The sequence below is a fragment of the Brachyistius frenatus genome, unplaced genomic scaffold (assembly GCF_029030835.1).
Source record: "Brachyistius frenatus isolate BFR_SWC_R1_liver_20210118 unplaced genomic scaffold, ASM2903083v1 Contig_85, whole genome shotgun sequence".
In the NCBI taxonomy this organism is placed as follows: Eukaryota; Metazoa; Chordata; class Actinopteri; family Embiotocidae; genus Brachyistius; species Brachyistius frenatus.
Window position 1 is genome coordinate 1,283,671 of NW_027210684.1, and position 17,225 is coordinate 1,300,895.

Here is a 17,225-nt window from a genome sequence, read left to right on the forward strand (position 1 = left end):
TAATAATACTAGTCACCTGCCCATCAGTGCAAGAATAGAACAGCCTTATTCCCTGAAGACTGACAGGGAGGTAAATAGTCCTACAATTAAACACCCAATGATTTTGCGCACCCATCTACACACACACACACACACACACACACACACACACACACACACACACACACACACACACACACACACGCACACACACACAACAGACACTTGTCAACCCACTTGGAGAAGAGCATCCTTTACATGTTTCTACTAAATGAGGATGTCTGGTATGCAGGCCACCTGCTGCGACGTGTTAACTCATCACCCAAGAGGAGGTGACACTGAGTGGGTTGTACTTGACCTGTGTCCATGAAAGCTTCTGGGCTCCTGTGTTGCTGCACCACCAAGTAGAAGGTGGGGGTGAAACACAGTACATTATTTATATCTCTGGCAATAAAGTGGAGGAACTTCAGTCACACACAAAAAAAAGTATATTTTTCTAATGTCTGTGTGAAATCTGCTGTTTGGAAGTAAGAGAGGAAGTGGCTCTGTATGATAAAAAGAAAGCCGTGGTATTTTTACCACAGTGCTGCACTTGGCAAGAGCCAAAATCAGCAGGGAAACTCCAGAGACCCTTAGCTCCTTTATACAACCTCATGTTGATGCATTTTGTATCCATGGACACATTTTATTTACCAATATACAGTGATGAAAACAATGAAGTACAAGCTTTAAACTCCTAAAAAAAATACTTAAAGCAGTAAATCTCCACACCTTTGCTATAACTTTAACATCCAGTAATTCTTTATGGTGTCAAAATTAGATTTGATGATGTCATATAACAGGACAGATTAGCTCTTAGTTGTAAATCGAGCAGTTTATCTGGCCCATATGTAGTCAGTGTTTGGGGTGTGATGGAACAAAGTCATAAATGTCACCAATCACATTTCTCAGAAAATAATAATTGATAATCTCATCTAATCCAATAAACTACCAATTGGTTATTTCCTCTCAACTTTGCTACATTGCTAAAACAGCTGAGCACAGTGGCTTTCAATCAGAAATAACTAGTGAATTTGTTGGGACTATTTTCAGATGGATATGGATTTGTAGATAGATAGATAGATAGATAGATAGATAGATAGATAGATAGATAGATAGATAGATAGATAGATAGATAGATAGATAGATAGATAGATAGATAGATAGATAGATAGATAGATAGATAGATAGATAGATAGATAGATAGATAGATAGATAGATAGATAGATAGATAGATAGATAGATAGATAGATAGATAGATAGATAGATAGATAGATAGATAGATAGATAGATAGATAGATAGATAGATAGATAGATAGATAGATAGATAGATAGATAGATAGATAGATAGATAGATAGATTCATAATTCATTATTATTTATACAGTCTCACTTTACAAAGTTCATGATTGTGCCACATTTTGGTAACAGAAGTTGTTAAAAGGGGTCGCATTATGTTGAGAGGTGGCTAAAAAAAAATAATGACCAATAATTAGCGACATCAAGGGGTCATGTTAGATACCAGCAACAGTTTCAGCAAAGGCCCCAAAACAAGATAAGTTTACATTCAATTGATAGCCCCCTCTAGTGGTGATAGTAATGATGAATGGGGCAAGGGAGGAATTGGATGTGTTATACAGCCACAAAGTTGTTGTTGGGAGGAGGTCAGGGCGGGAGAATAGCTCGACAAAACATTGTGCGGAAGGCCACTGCTTCCTTCTGATTTCAAACTAACTGTCCACATTGTTTATTATAGAACAGCTGAACTATTTCAGTGCCTCAACTGTGAGTTTATCCTTGTAACCATGACAATGAAGGTCCCACAACCCTTCAAAATTATGTTAAAAAGGCTTCCTGTATTAATCCAAGCCATTTACTACCCCTAAAAGTAACAAAGTCTAGTTGTGCCTAAATCTTTAGCATAGCATCGTCACGTCACTAAGACTTTGTCATTAATTTTTCAGCGGTTATTTTATGATTTTTATTATGTAAACAGTTGATCTATGGTGTTTCTCTGGTACACTCATATGCATTTTGTAGAGAGTAAGAACAAACAGCGTGTATGAAGCACAATATAATGCAGTCCATCAAAACACCTATGACCAAGACTGTGCAACTAAAGTGGCTACTGTAAATATCACCAGTTTTTCATTGTAAATAACCAAAGAAGCTTGTTACAGCACTTGTAAAAAATAAAAAAAACATGGGAAGATGAATCTGTATGTAAGCCTGATGCAAAACTTCTCTAATGGTCCCTTACTGACAACCCCTCTAGCTGTGCCTACTTTGCACATATGCCCCATCGTCTCTTCCCATTAAGTACATGGCAGCTTTAATAATTTGCCAAACATCCTTGGACCAACCCAGGCATTCATGTCTATCCTGCCATAGCACCAGCTGACCCAAGGGTTGACCCAAGGGTCCAATACTTTGTGGTAACTTCAAATCCGATTTTAATTTAGGGCCCTTCTGCAAGGCAGGGACGTAAAATTGAAAAATGCACAACCTGCATGAATTAATTTTATACTGCAAACAAATTACAGTTAATGAGAATGCATGATACCAACTGCTGGTCTTGTGTGTCCATAAAAAGGGTTAAATTGGTGCAAATAATATAAATTATGGTTTAGAATTACAAGTACTTTATCTCATCTGACAACAATCAAACATTTTTTTAGGATCATAAGAAAACACACACTTCTCGTCTATATTTGAATAATGCACATTGTTGAGTAAACATAAAAATAAAAGTGGAAAAGGTTGAACGATCCTCTTAGTGCAGGGCTCCTGGGAGTTTTAAACAAAAGCAGAGACGGGGGTGGCAGCTCTCAGGTGTTATTGAAGTTCCTCACAGGAGTTACAAAAAAGCCCAGCGTAACAGATAAAAGCTCTGATGCATTTATGGTTCCTGCAGATAAAGAGAGCCAAATATATTCAGGCTTTGAGGATATAAATTGTGATAATACAAAGCACAATTAGCATAAGAAGAGGTGTCAACCAAACGGGCAGAGTACATATACCATGTTGATGCACCTTTATGGATAATATTTACATGCTAACTCAAGTTATGACCATACGAATATGTAAAAAAATGATCAATGCCTGCAGGGAAATTACAAATGATGCAACAGGGGATCGTGTGCATTATGGATCTAATATTGTTTTGAACTAAATACTTTACTGCATTGGCTCTACTGAACCTAGACTGTTTTTATTGGACTTTCATGGATTTTTGCTAGACTGTGAGGTGTTATTTGTGAGTTATGTCAATATTATGATAGTTTGTGTGGACGATGGTGGTCTGACAAAGGCTTTTACTGTATTGATTGTATCTTTAAATGGTTTATTTCAATTGAATTAAAAATATGTAAACTTTTCAAAGATATTTCACAAGTACTGACGCGCATTGTTACAGCTGCGAGCAGTGGATCTGACTCGATCTGATTGGAAACTCGAGAGTACAATGTACCACCCACCAACAGTGGAAACCTGACTGTACTACAGGACTGTCAAACGGACACGCCCCCAAAACATGAATTAATGACAAGATTATATGAAAACTAAAAAGAAGGAATGACTTTAGCTACCAACACCATGAGACAAGTTGAATGGGAGTCAATGGAGCCGGATGCTTTTTGGAGCCAACCACGGGCATATGGTGGTATTGCAGCTTAATGCACTTTCACACTGGCCTCATGTCTCAGAAGCTACATACACTTGTATATACTGTCAGTGGTGTAAACCAAATATGCATAAAATACTGCTTGTGGGATGTCAGATTTTTAAGGGATTTTAAATAACTTTTAATGTTAAGAGATATATTAGTAAATACAGTTGTAGAATAAACTAGTCAGGTGCATCCCTTTTGTGGTAGACATTTCAGACAGCAAAATACCAATGTCTATGATACAAATAAACAATTCCATGCAAACATTAGATGCTTATAGCAGGCCCATATTAATATTTATTAAAGGTGAAAACAGTGAAAGAGTATCCAGACTAGCAATAGATGAGCCTGGTTATGTATTGTATATGTAAAATTATTTTTTGTCTTTTCACAACAATAGCATTACCAGGTGCGATATCACAATACAGTTGTCATATATCAGAGTTATGACATGCTTTTTCTTTGGTCCAGATGTCTTAAATTAGTACAGAGATTCATAATATTTATATTCATATTAATATTAATATTCCTTTAAGGGCTGCAGGTTGACTAGTCCTGTTCTTTTGCTAGTTAGCAACAAACGGCATGTAATATTTTTGCATGTAAAACTTCAAGATAAAACCTACTTTCATTTGCAATGTGCTGCCTCTAAAATCCACGTCAGGTTCGGTTTGAACGAAGTTTAACAAAGTAAAAGTTGTGTGAACAGTGAAGTGGTTTACTGTTAATACAAAATCATGAATGAGATGCAACAGTTTTTAATTCTTGTGGCACATATAATCTGTGACCGCATTAACAACAGCTCCAAACAGCCTCTCCCCCTTTATTAATCTGCTTTTTATGTTTGGTTTAATCTTTAACTCCATCTCAGCAGTGTCTGTTTCTTTTTCTTTTTTTCAAAATATTTGAGAGTTGTTTCAGATATCTATCTTTTATTGCGCCTTGAAGGGTAACTAGCACATCTTTTGATAATAGATGCAATCTTAATGCAAGGCATAGTCTGAGGATGTGAGGAACGAGACTGTTTAAAGGCTGCATCATTTGCCAAATAGCCTGATTTACCTGGAGAACGGCTTTGCCGGAGGACATATCCATACTCTTAGGCTGCACTATTTTTACCACTCACTCAGGAAATGAAGTATTTGTCATATCAGTGCTTATTCTTTTTTGATGTTGTTTTTCTCTCTTGTGTCTGTCTTCCTCTTGTGATTGTTTGCCCTTTGCCTCTTTATGAACTTTACCTTTCTCTCTCCTCTTCTCCATTTCTCACATCACTCTCTTTGCTCTTTTTATTTGTTTTCCACAAGTTGCAGATGTACAGCAGCACATCTTGCACGGGACAGGCAGGATATTGTTAAAGCATCATATTTTCCATGACATTTTTCAGAAGCACTAAAATCGAGGTCAGATGTTTGTGCTGCAATGAATATTTTATTGACCTTCATAGCAGAAATTTCAGGGACATCAGACTGCTTTAATTGCTTCTTGTTAGAGAAAATATTTTGTTTAGTTCCAACTGAGACACATATACATGTAATGTATTTGTTGTTGCCCTCATTGAGGCAGAGTTGGGGTGTGTAAGGGAGAAGAAACAATGTTGACAAAATTATAGGAAAAAAATGAATTTTAAGTATATCAAGTGGCTAAAAGAGTCTGCCTGGTGTCTGTAGAGGAATAGTAGACCTATTCTCAGAAAGAGGAGCATCAAGTTTGGCTTTCTGGAGCACCAAAGGAATTTGATTTCATCCTTTCTGAATTTCTTTCAGTGGCAGTGTAACTAAATTATGTTGGAATGTGACAACATTGAAATTGAACAAGGATACTTTCAACATCCCCAAATACTTAACGGACAAAGGAGAAAAATGTACAATCTGATTCAAGTCGGTAAAGGTCAATATGGGCAAAAACAAACAATTTCTCCAACGTATTTTGTCATGTGGTGGGTGGCTTCACTGGCTCTGATGCTGTTTCCCCAACAGAATCTCATTTGATATACTGCTAGATCTGGCATGTCTCTGATAATAGACTCTCCTCATCACCTTCTTGTACCTGGTTTTGGTTCTGGCTCCAGTCCAGTCTTGTTCAGGTGGACACCAGTTCGGGTAGTGCTCAACATATCCAACCTCCTCACCCAAGATATTAATGGGCTTCGTCGCAGTTCTCGTCCTCCTTAAAGCGACCACCATATCCTTGCCCTTGTGTACATATAGGAGCTTCTGATTCCTGCTGCACCTCCTCCAGGAAAGTTATCCACCAGTTCACTGCCCTCCGACTCCTAATAAAGCCCACCACCGCGGAGTCATCAGAGAACTTCTGCAAGTGGCATGATTGAGAGATATACTCGTTACCTGAGGTTTACAGAGTGAACAGAAATAGAGACAAGACAGTCCCCTGTGTTACTAACCATCAGACAGGGAGCCCCCCAGCCACACAAACTGGGGCTGATTTAAAAGATAATCCTGCAGACAGTCGATGCACCTGAGCAACTGCTCACAAATAGTTGGATCATTCTAACAGTGTGTCTAACCATCCAGGTGAAGGTGAGCCCACTGTAGCAGTTGACGGCTGACAAGAAAACTGCAGAGGTTCGAGAGCAGGTTTCACTTGTAGTTGGCCAGATCCATTCTCTCTCGTACCTTCATGACATATGACTTTAGGGTTACTGATCTGAAACTGTTTGGCTGACAGGATGTGGCTTTTAGCGACCAGTCTCAAAATATTTTGATAACAGATGGTTTCTGAGGCTGCATCAGACCCCGATTTAAAGATGTGTTGCAGGACAGCTGAAGTCTCTCCACCCGTCTCCTCACCTGGCTCATCGTCAATGTTATGGAGGGCAGCATGGTCATCCATCCTCAGCAAGGGGGGTTCAAAGCAAAGCAGGCATTGATATGGTGTCTGAGAGAATGTGAAGACTCGCTCGTAGTTTGCAGCCGTGTCCTTAACTCCACACCTTGAAAAATCAAACACAAACAAATTAAATTACATAGGCTCAGGTCAGATTCTGCATTTTTAAAATCTTGAGGCCTTGTGTCAAAAGGAGTTTGTTATAATACCCTAATTATTTCATCAGATACCAACTTTACATGGTGCATATTCTAAATAGATTATCACAAACTATCTGACCTCAACCCCGAGGTAGGGGAGTATTTCAGAACAGGGCTATTGGTAAATTTGTGGGGTTCTAGGAAAATCCTGCACCTGACGAATGAAATCTGCCATTCACTTAGTGCACGGTGGGTACTTGAAGCTAAAGGATGTAAACAGTGTACACAAAATTTGAGGAACAGGGGCTCAAATTTGTTCTTTCCATATTTTCATTTTTTTCTGCCTTATTTTCACACAAAAATAAATCACCAGATTAGATGTCACATTTTTAAATACAGCATTCACAATAAACTGAGGAGAACGAACACAGAAACTCATGATTCCAGCTTTTATATCTAATGTCTCAGTTTTATATCTAACATGCAAATCTGGTAGATTAAAAAAACAAAACACAAACAAGTTAAAATGGTGATTATAATGCCTCTATTAAAGGTGTTTTTCTCAGTGATCTTCCTTAATTTAGCTGCTTCTAAGTTTAAAAGCTCCTTCACAAACACCTGCACTTCCTATCTGCACTTCCCTTATCTCCCTCCCTCCCTTCCACTGTTCTCCATGAGACAGCCCACACACTGCTGCCAGCTGTGGCTGCAGGTGTGGGAGTGAAGCAAAAGATGGTGATAGTTTTCTCTGCTGTCAGAGGGCTCCTCCACATCCGACCCTCCGCCTGCCCTCTCACACTCCCCCTGCCACGAGCTGTGTGCTTGACTGCCAGCGACGGGAAACAAAACATCTGCCTCATTCACTGCTAATGTGGCATTACAACACACACACACACACACACACAACACACACACACACACACACACACACACACATATATATATATGTATGTATATACTGTATCTATATAAGCCATATATGTACATATAAGTGAATAGATATGTCTTTCATCTGTTCCCTAGGTAACCGAAACAAGGACAGGCCCTCTCGGCTGCAGTAACTACGACAGCTTGGATTCAGTTAGCTCGGTGTTGGTGCACAGCCCTGAAAATAAGATCCACCTAAAAGGTAAGACTTGATAACACACACACACACACACACACACACACACACACACACACACACACACACACACACACACACACACACACACACACACACACACACACACACACACACACACACACACACACACACACACAGCCTCAGCCCTGGAGATAAGATCCACCGAGATTCACTGACAGGATAGGATTTTCCGTTCGCACACACTTGAACACACACACACACACACACACACACTGCTGCCACCCTGCCAGTCCTCTCACCTCCTGTGTGTAGTAGTTGGCTGGGATGACCCTTTAATTTACGCTGCAGTAGTTTATATGTCTGTTTCTGCCTCACTGACTCTCCTTCTTACGGGGAATCTGTTATCTTACCAGGCTGTAGGTGGACCGTGTCTGGCCACACTGACCTCAGACTCACCCTCCAACCACACCCGGACCACTCAGTGCACAACTACAGCTGAAGTTATAATAATGGGCTTCTTGTTTGATTATACTCATCACCACACTATCACCAAATGATTTTGGCTGTGGGATATCTGTGGAATAAAAGACTGGGTCATTTACATCCAACCATGCTATAAAACAAAGTCAGGGGAATTTGTTGCCTTAATAACATTACTGCCTCTGAGCACACTGTGTAATTCAAATTAATGGGCAGTAAAATGCTTTGCATTGATACAGTACTATCTTCTGTAGTTACTTAGTGGAAAAATAAGCCACTATTAAAAAATTACGTGTCAAATAAAAATGATCTCCACACCAAGTGTGAAATCTTCAGTCAGATGTGGGGCGGGTGGGGGGCGGTGGGGTGGGGGGTGGGGGGTGTGGGAGGATGAGTTGGAACACTGTGAGGAGAGGGCAAAGTGTATACTGGCAAATCTGGCAGATGCTCTGATCCAGATGCTCTAATCCAGTCATAGCCATTACAATTTAGCTCTTGTCTAAGTTGCTCAGACGTTGCAGACATCAACTTCAGGAACTGACTGTGGATAAAAAATGTCTGAATATAGAGCAGGAAAAAGCTATAACCTTCTGAGTAAGTAAGTGAGAGAGAGAAAGAAAGAAGTATGAATATCCAGGTGATAAAAAGTCAGACTACTTTCATTTTTATGGTGGTACATGATGAACACATTTACATCTAGACAGTCTTTCTCAGGTCAATCATCATCGTTATCTTTTGCCAAAGAAGTAATTTAATGAGACAATTTCACAAAAGTTTTTGGTTCTGCCTTATATTCTTTATTATCTAAAACTGACAAGTTCTGCTTTTTTCATACCGCTATAGGCCAAATGCAAATGCTTTTAAACATATATGAATTATGACAATGAATCACTTAAATATATTGAAGATCTCAAGGTCACAATTTTCAAATAATAATGGATTAATAATCCCAATTACATTTAATGTTCTCGAGGTAACAGGATCAATATTTCATTTCATCAGGAAGAAGGAAACCAGTTTACTTCAAAATCAGGTTACACAGGAGATCAGACATGCTTCCTTGGATTGTGGTAACCTGCTCACTGTAAACTGCTCTGTGGTGAGAGCTGCAGCTTTTCTCTACGGCATAAATGTAGCATTATTATTATGATGAGGATCATTGTTATTATTAATAATGATAACAATATTAAGAATAATCATCATAATAATAGTCATAATAGTCATAATCATAGTACTACTAATAATCACAATAGAGCCCTCCTGCAGCCACAGTCAGTTATGTGGCAGTGAAAGTTAGGCTCCTAATATAATTCTCAATTCACCATTAAGGGCCTATTTCTAAAATGACTGCGGCCCCCCTCAGTTTTCCCAAATACTCTTTTTCAACCTCAACTGCAACTAATACGGACCATCTGCCAGTCTCGATGCGTTTGGGTTTCAGCGTGTGCATAAATTGCAGGTCACATTTTTTGCCCCCAGCAATCATTTGTGCATTTTGACCACCAACCCAATAATAACCTGGTTGCTTAACAGCAACACAATTTCGTGAAATCATTTCACACTCATGTCAAAGTTGTGTTCTGGAATAAAAATTAGTAGACTTGACACAGATTGTCTGTCAGCTCAAAAATCCACACCACTGTAAGCTGCTAGTACAAGAGAAACCTGAGGGGGTGGTTGGGTTACATGTCTGAGAGCAGGCAGCAGTTTAGCATTGAGGATGCAAAGCTCACAGTTGTTGAACACTGAATGAGTGCCAAATATTTATATGGGCTGTCTGTGATAGACCGCCATGTAGGTCGTGGACATACTTGAGGACACATGACTAAATTACTTCCATGCCTGCCAGGGATCCACTTTTCAAAAAGTGTGTTATTGAAGGACACTCAGATTGTCCTATAGCATGTTTGATAAAACAAACTAGTTCAGATGAGTCAATCAACTGTGGTTTGTATTTAACATGCATACTTTTCATGATGTCACTCAGACGGAATGCATTTTTGCTTTCCTTAAATTCTAGATCCAAGCTTAGCTTGCAGTGAAAACAAAAGAGTCCTGAATATGTAGGGGACATTAACAACTCTCAAGTACAGCTGTTTTGTCCACTTGTAGATGTACATGTACTGTTTGCCAATAAGAAGCAGTGAACTGCGAACTCTATACTGACCATGTTTGCCTTTGATAAGCATTTCAGAGGGTTTCTGGTCAATCAATGAGGGAGACCAATTTGCATATTTCATACTGCCGGGATGTGAACTCCTAATCTCCATGATGATTATGCCTCAGCTCCTTACACATGTACCCTATACTTTAAAGCAGAGATCTTCAACAGGGGGTCTGTGAAATATTTGGTTGATTTGACAATTTTTTATTTTTTTATTATTTTTTTCCCCCACAAATTTAAATGTCTTTAAATACACATTAACATGAATCCAACATATTGTAGCGAATGGATGAATGGAGGCAGAAGATGTTATCTTTCAGTCAGAAATGCACACATTCAGAGACACACAGGAGCTCTCTCAAGCTGGACACTGGTCACAGCGCAAGACTAGCCTGGACCTCCCTCCAAGCCTCCTGCACTCCTCCAGTTTAATATAAAACACAATTGTATACAATATATATAGTAGGGGGTCCCTGCTCCATCTCTCTATCAGTTTGGGGGTCCTTGGCCTGAAAAACGTTGAAGACCCCTGCTTTAAAGCATAAAGGGCTTTTGTCTTGGAGGTACTCTGGCAGCAGCAGCCAGACAGTGACATGTTTGATAGTTTTTTCTACCAGTACCAGTACTTTAATTTTGAAAGGAGTACACTATTGCTGTTTTAATAATATATCACATCCTCTGCTGCTTTCATGAATGGGAAAGATAATAATCAATGAGAAAGTGATTTTTTTTTTTTTAGGATAATTGCTATTTTGTATGCACACAAAAATATAGTTACTTACATCAGCCACCTAACTAGAAAACATTTTATGGTGATGGAGACACATTCCTTATCTTTAGGATGACAGGTTTTTCTCTTTAGATGACCTCAGGTAAATATTATATAATTTGTTTGTGTGGAAGCTGATGGATCTAACAGAAATTGTATCAAACTATAAATCATGTCGAGCTGGGGGGGAGCGAGCGAGGAATCTGACTCAATCTGATTGAAAGACAGGTGATAATATGTCCTGCCCACCGATAGCCGTGACCTGGCGACACCACAGGCCTGTCAATCAAACAAACATGCACAAGTCATTTTTGAAGCTTGTTTTATCATTTATGATGGGATTATTTTCAGATGGAGGGCCAGAACACTAATCTGGAAGAATTAATTTAGTGACTGACATACATGTACATAAAACTCATTTTATTAAATGATAATTCCATAAGAGAAGTTGAATGGCAGTGTATGGAAACAGGTGCTTTTTGGAGCTAACCTCTAGTGGCTCTCGGTGGTATTGCAGTTTAAGGCACTTCCGCATTGGCCTCATTTTTCGGAGCTGGAAGCTACGTCCCCTTTTATATACAGTCTATGGGTTCATGATATCAGTGTCTGGGATGTTGGTGATCCCACCCAGCCTTTTACTTTCCCCGCACATATACATGATTTCTGCTGGTGCAGACAATATGCAAAGATAATTTGGGGTTCGATTATATGACTTTCTATGTGCTCTCAGACTTTTAGACCCCAATTCATAACGTATAAGCACATACTATGGCTGGACTGTATAACAGACAAAACAAATAAAAGAGCATAAAAGGAGGGATTATACTGTATGAAAATACCATTATCCTCCGTAGCCGCCCGGCCTTGTCCTTTCCTTTAAGACCTATCACATAAGGAATAATCACTAGTGTTGATCTGTAACCTCTTGCAAAAAGGAGACAAACCGGAAACAAACTTTTTACTCATTTAAGTTCGTCCTTGAGACGGTACCTCATCCCAAGTGTGAGGTATCACACATTGCATTGAGCCCCTGCCTTACAGTGGGTACTTCTCCAAAGTTGAAGTGTAATTTGCTTTCTATTTGAAGGCCAATGGCGGTTGTGTTGTTGGAATGCAGTCAGTATACCCTGTACTTCTGAAATGATGAGTATTATACGCATGGGATCTGGCTGCAGTGAACCATCTAACAAAGTAAAAAATAGCTCTGTGTCAGATAAGCAATTCTATATAAAATATTATATTGGATTAGGCATTGAGGGAAATTTGTATTTGCATGTATTATTGTATTGTAGACTGTGTATACATACCAATATTAACACTCTCAGAATGCCCTCCCATTTGAATGGTGACTCAAAGCACCTGTACAATTTTTTTTTCAGGTTTGACTAAAAGCAACAATCAAAGTTAAAGCTGTGCTTCTTAACATGCTTACGTGGTGCGATCAAAAAGTTCAAGACAGTTCTTGTTGCGCAACACTGTGAAATGCAGCACAGTAATGCAAGGGGACGCATTAGCTTTTGAGTGAGTATGCCAAGTTGTGCCACATGATCGACCTCAGCACCTGTGTTACACACATTTGGTTGTTTTTTTTACAATTGGTACGTGCACATTTTGGGTTTCTCAATGCACCTGAAACTTGAGCAGAGACTCCAAATGAATGCTACTTTTTCTCTGTCTGCTGGTCATATACATAGGCAGCCATTTGTTAACAAGTTATTAATGTTGTGGTACCAGCTTACTCAGCGGTCCTCATATAGCAAAATAAATCAATTGATTCTGCTTTAAATGTAAAAGCCTCTAGTTATGAATTAACAGACAAACTCAGCTAATGAGCTTCATCACACCTGTGTGGTTATAGTTTGATTTACAGCACAAAAACCATGCAAACAACTAGCAGTTGGGATCATATTGGTATTTGTATGTTGCTGACTGATACACAGGCTTACTTTGTTTTCAGAACACTCCTTTAAACTAGTGAGTAGAGCAATGAAACAAAAACAAATACATGCATTTATTTGTAGGACCAATTCACTTATATTAAGAAACTGGTTAAGAAATAGGTTTCAACAGCTTCAAAGTTTCACAGTCTGTTATAAAACAACAACAACAACAAAACAAATCCTTATTTGTATTTTATTTGTAAAAAAAAATAGTTTAGACTTCACATTTGTTGAGTTCAGTCCGAGGGAAGTTCTTGGTTCATGGATACATTAAGACATTGTTTTTAGGTTAACTGTATCTAATCTATTAGATTTCTTAAATGCACCATATCAATCCCATACATTGATGTCACTGGTGGACATTATCTTTTTATTTCCTAATGGTGTAATGTATAATGTGTTTGTTTTATGTTGATTCTCTAATGGAAATGAAGAACCACAGTAATGTCCAAGGCTAAACCTTTACTCCAATTCCAGCCAATTTGCTTGATGGTTTCCATTTTTGGCATTTCAGACTTTTTGTCCTGGGAACCCAGTTGAGAAAAAAATAGGTTATGCTAGTTGTTTCTGTTTTTTTTTTTTTTTAGCAATTAAGTCAAGTTTGTATTTAGGTGTCTAGTCTCTTTAGGAATAATTACTGAATTAAGAAACACAGGGATGTTTTGTTCTCTGTGTAGGAGGACAGTTTTACAGATCCCATAACTCTTCCTAATAGCACAATAAAAAATGTTTTCTACAATTCAGTATATGTCTCATCGTAGGGACTTCAGAGCTGTCCCTTCATTCTTCCAATTCCTATATGTGCATCTCGACATTAGTGTCTTTGTGTTCAGGGCTCTGAACCGCTGATAAATTACAAAGTAAAAAAAAAAATCAGTTATATTTATCAGTGTTATATTATGTTGTGGCAATAGTGAAGAAACTCTAACACTCAGTGCTGTATATTCTCCAGGCAAGTAAAAAAGCCTCACTTTGTGTTTTCTATTCCCCAAAAGCCTCAGAGTTGCTCTCCTCTTTAGTTACTTTTTCTGATCTTGACTCTGATTGAACACCTGTGTGTGTGTGTGTGTGTGTGTGTGTGTGTGTGTGTGTGTGTGTGTGTGTGTGTGTGTGTGTGTGTGTGTGTGTGTGTGTGTGTGTGTGTGTGTGTGTGTGTGTGTGTGTGTGTGTGTGTGTGTGTTTGTGTACTTGTGTGTTGTGTATGTTTAGGCTTTGCCACGGTGTTTGTGTGTGTGTTACGCTGCAATTAAGACCACCGCTTTAGTGCCAACAGTGGCTACCATTTTCTCATCAGTAATGGTTGATGAAAACATCCTGACCTCAGCCTTGATTCAGAGTGATGCTTTGATGTGGAATTGTGAAATCATTATTATTTTTACTGACATCTTTGCAAGGCTTTATGCCTTTAAAATGAAACCTCCTAGGCTATTAATTGTGCAGCTCCATTGTGTACATGAATGCATGTCTGTTTGTGTGGGTGGTGTACTCAAGTATGAGGCTATCAACAACACAACAACAGTCCAGTAAAAGTAAGTCCTGCAACAATATACACGGCTGTGTGCGGGGAGAGAGGGACTCAAAGTACAAAAACCACTGCATTAGTCGGCTTAGGCAACCTTAGGTTTATATAATCTTCGCTTACAAAACCGAAGAAAGAAACTACACTCTCAACACAATGATCCCTTGTGAGTATATACAAGAACTCAGTGGAAGAAATTCTATGACACTCAAACTCCACCCTGAGGTGAGTGTAGGACTGGTGTTCATCGAAACACAGACTCAGAGAGTACAGATCCATGCCACACATATGATTCATCCCTGAAACAGATGAGTAGCTTGGCTGCTCTTGACAGGAGGTTCATTCGGACCAGCAGTGATGTTGTTTTCTGGCAATGTGTTTGAATGAAAATGAGCAGCTCTCCAAATCCCCAGGACCATTCTTCAAGAGAGTTTAGTAACCCCCAGACTGAGAACACTGCACAGGTTCATCACTGTCTGTCCTCTCCAAATTACTCTCATTGAAATATTACAGTCTCTTCCAAACTATTATACAGAACAAATTTGAGTCAAAAGCACTCCACCGGGCCTTATTTTCAATTCGATTCAATAAAATTTGATTACAACATTATAGAAAGAAACCCAACAATTCAACAATTCCCACTTAAGCTAACTCCTGTTTAAGGGAGAAAAACATCCAATAGAGGGAAGGAAAAACTCCCTCTTAAAAGGAAGAAACCTCCAAAAGAGCCAGGCTCACAGGTGGGTGGCCATCTGCCTCGACCGGTTGGGGTGAGAGGAGAGCACAGAGAAAAGAACAGCATTATTTTCTAAGCGTTATCTGCTGATTCTTTCTTGAATGATACATTTGTATGGAAGGAGTGAATTATTGAGATCTGCAAACACAGTGACATCTCTAAAAAGATTTGACATTCCAAGAAACACATTTGTTATAGAAAAATTTTAGCTGATCACACTTGAGAGCAAAAATGTACTTTTGACGGGTATGAGTATCATCCAAATAATTGTGTCAATATCCGTGTTGATGAAGGCTTCGAACAGACACTAGCTGTGTGCACACAGAGGCCAGATACACACCGAGCCCCGCCTCCTCTGCGTCCACAGTAATTAACAACTCGCGACTCTTCAGGTTAATTTCTGGCATCGCCATTTCAATCAGGTTTGTATAAAATATCTTCAGCCGAGTTACTCTGAGAACTTACCTCTTACCAGATGAGTCGTTAGTTACAGCTCATGACTCTGCTTCAGCCGGTTTGTTTTCCTTTTTTTCCATCGGCTCGCTCCTACCTCCTTAAGATATCTTCACTCAGCTGACTGCTTTCAGTGAAACACGTTATTTTTTCTTACTATAGCGCAACAATAACAATAAATACAGAAACTTTTATATACAAAAATATTGTTCTGTAAAAAGTGATCAAAAACATTGCTCTGAAGCTCAATTCTGGGGCTTTTCTGTAAATACTTTTCTAATACAATTTAGCAATTTTTGATCAACCCACATCTATTTCAGGCTTAAATGAACAATTTCCGGATTTCTTCCCGTCTAAGCACCACCAATTTTGAGATCAAGCCCCGCCCCATCCAAGTACGGATACAGATACAGATCATTTATTTGGTTAAACAGAAACAGATTATGCTGTATTCGCCTGTCCTTAGTAAGAGAGTGAGGGACAGAGGAATGAGTTAAATGGAGTTATGGTAAATTGTAAATGGTCTGCACTTGTATTGCATTATCCTTTACATTCCACCTAAACCTAACATTAACTTCAATGAGAGTAAACCTCGGAACTGTTTCTTCTTAAAAACCCTTGTCACAGATGTACACCCACACACTGCTGCTATAACTACTGGTTTAACACAAAACACAGCCTCCTGTATTTGTTTGGATTTCATGTCGACTATTAGCCTGGAGAGCATAATGACTAGCCTCTCACACTGGCCCTTCTCTAACCATTGCGGGCCCCTTCAACCTCACAGTCACACAACAAATGTTGCAGTTTTTGCCACTTTCCTCACAACATACTGTATAACCTTCCCATGTGGTTGGACAAGTGTCTGCTGCAGTGGGTTTGTTCCAACGATGCTGTGAATAAACTTCACAGTAGTTGAGCAGCCTCATTTTCTTTGGTGGGTTTTGTGCCCTTGATGCCAGCATCTTCACAATCATCAGAGCAAGCTGGAGACTGCGAAAACTCACATTTCTCCCTCAATCAGCCACTCCTAAAACTGTGCTAGGGTCACTGAGAGGAAACATCTCCTTCCCGCAGATTCTCAAAAGCAGCACAAACAGACCAACATTTTCCACTTGACTGATCGAGCTACTGTGCTATTAATCCCAGCGCATAATAAGAGGTGGTTAACACCCAACATAGGACGTCATAGGGCTAACACATAGAGACAGAAAGCCATTCATACCACCATTCAATTTAGATCTTAAATTCAACCCAACCAGCATATCTTTGGAACGTAGCGGGAATGAAGGAATCCCTCAGATATTGGGAGGATATGAACACAATGGAGGACCTAGAAAGTGATAGTGTGCTTTGTCTTTTCTGGCACTTCTCACCAGGCAGTTCCTCCGCAGGTACTTTTTTCT

The 17,225-nt window shown here is 39.2% G+C and overlaps 1 protein-coding gene across 2 annotated transcripts in view; it reads left to right on the forward strand.

Moving 5' to 3' along the window:
• Positions 1-17,225, forward strand: part of brinp2 (bone morphogenetic protein/retinoic acid inducible neural-specific 2) — a 223,449-nt gene that overhangs the window by 148,065 nt on the left and 58,159 nt on the right. For both annotated transcript variants that reach the window (XM_069709790.1, XM_069709791.1), the window contains exon 5: positions 7,695-7,800. In XM_069709790.1, the coding sequence (XP_069565891.1) occupies positions 7,695-7,800 (106 nt within the window). The remainder of the gene's footprint in view (positions 1-7,694; positions 7,801-17,225) is intronic.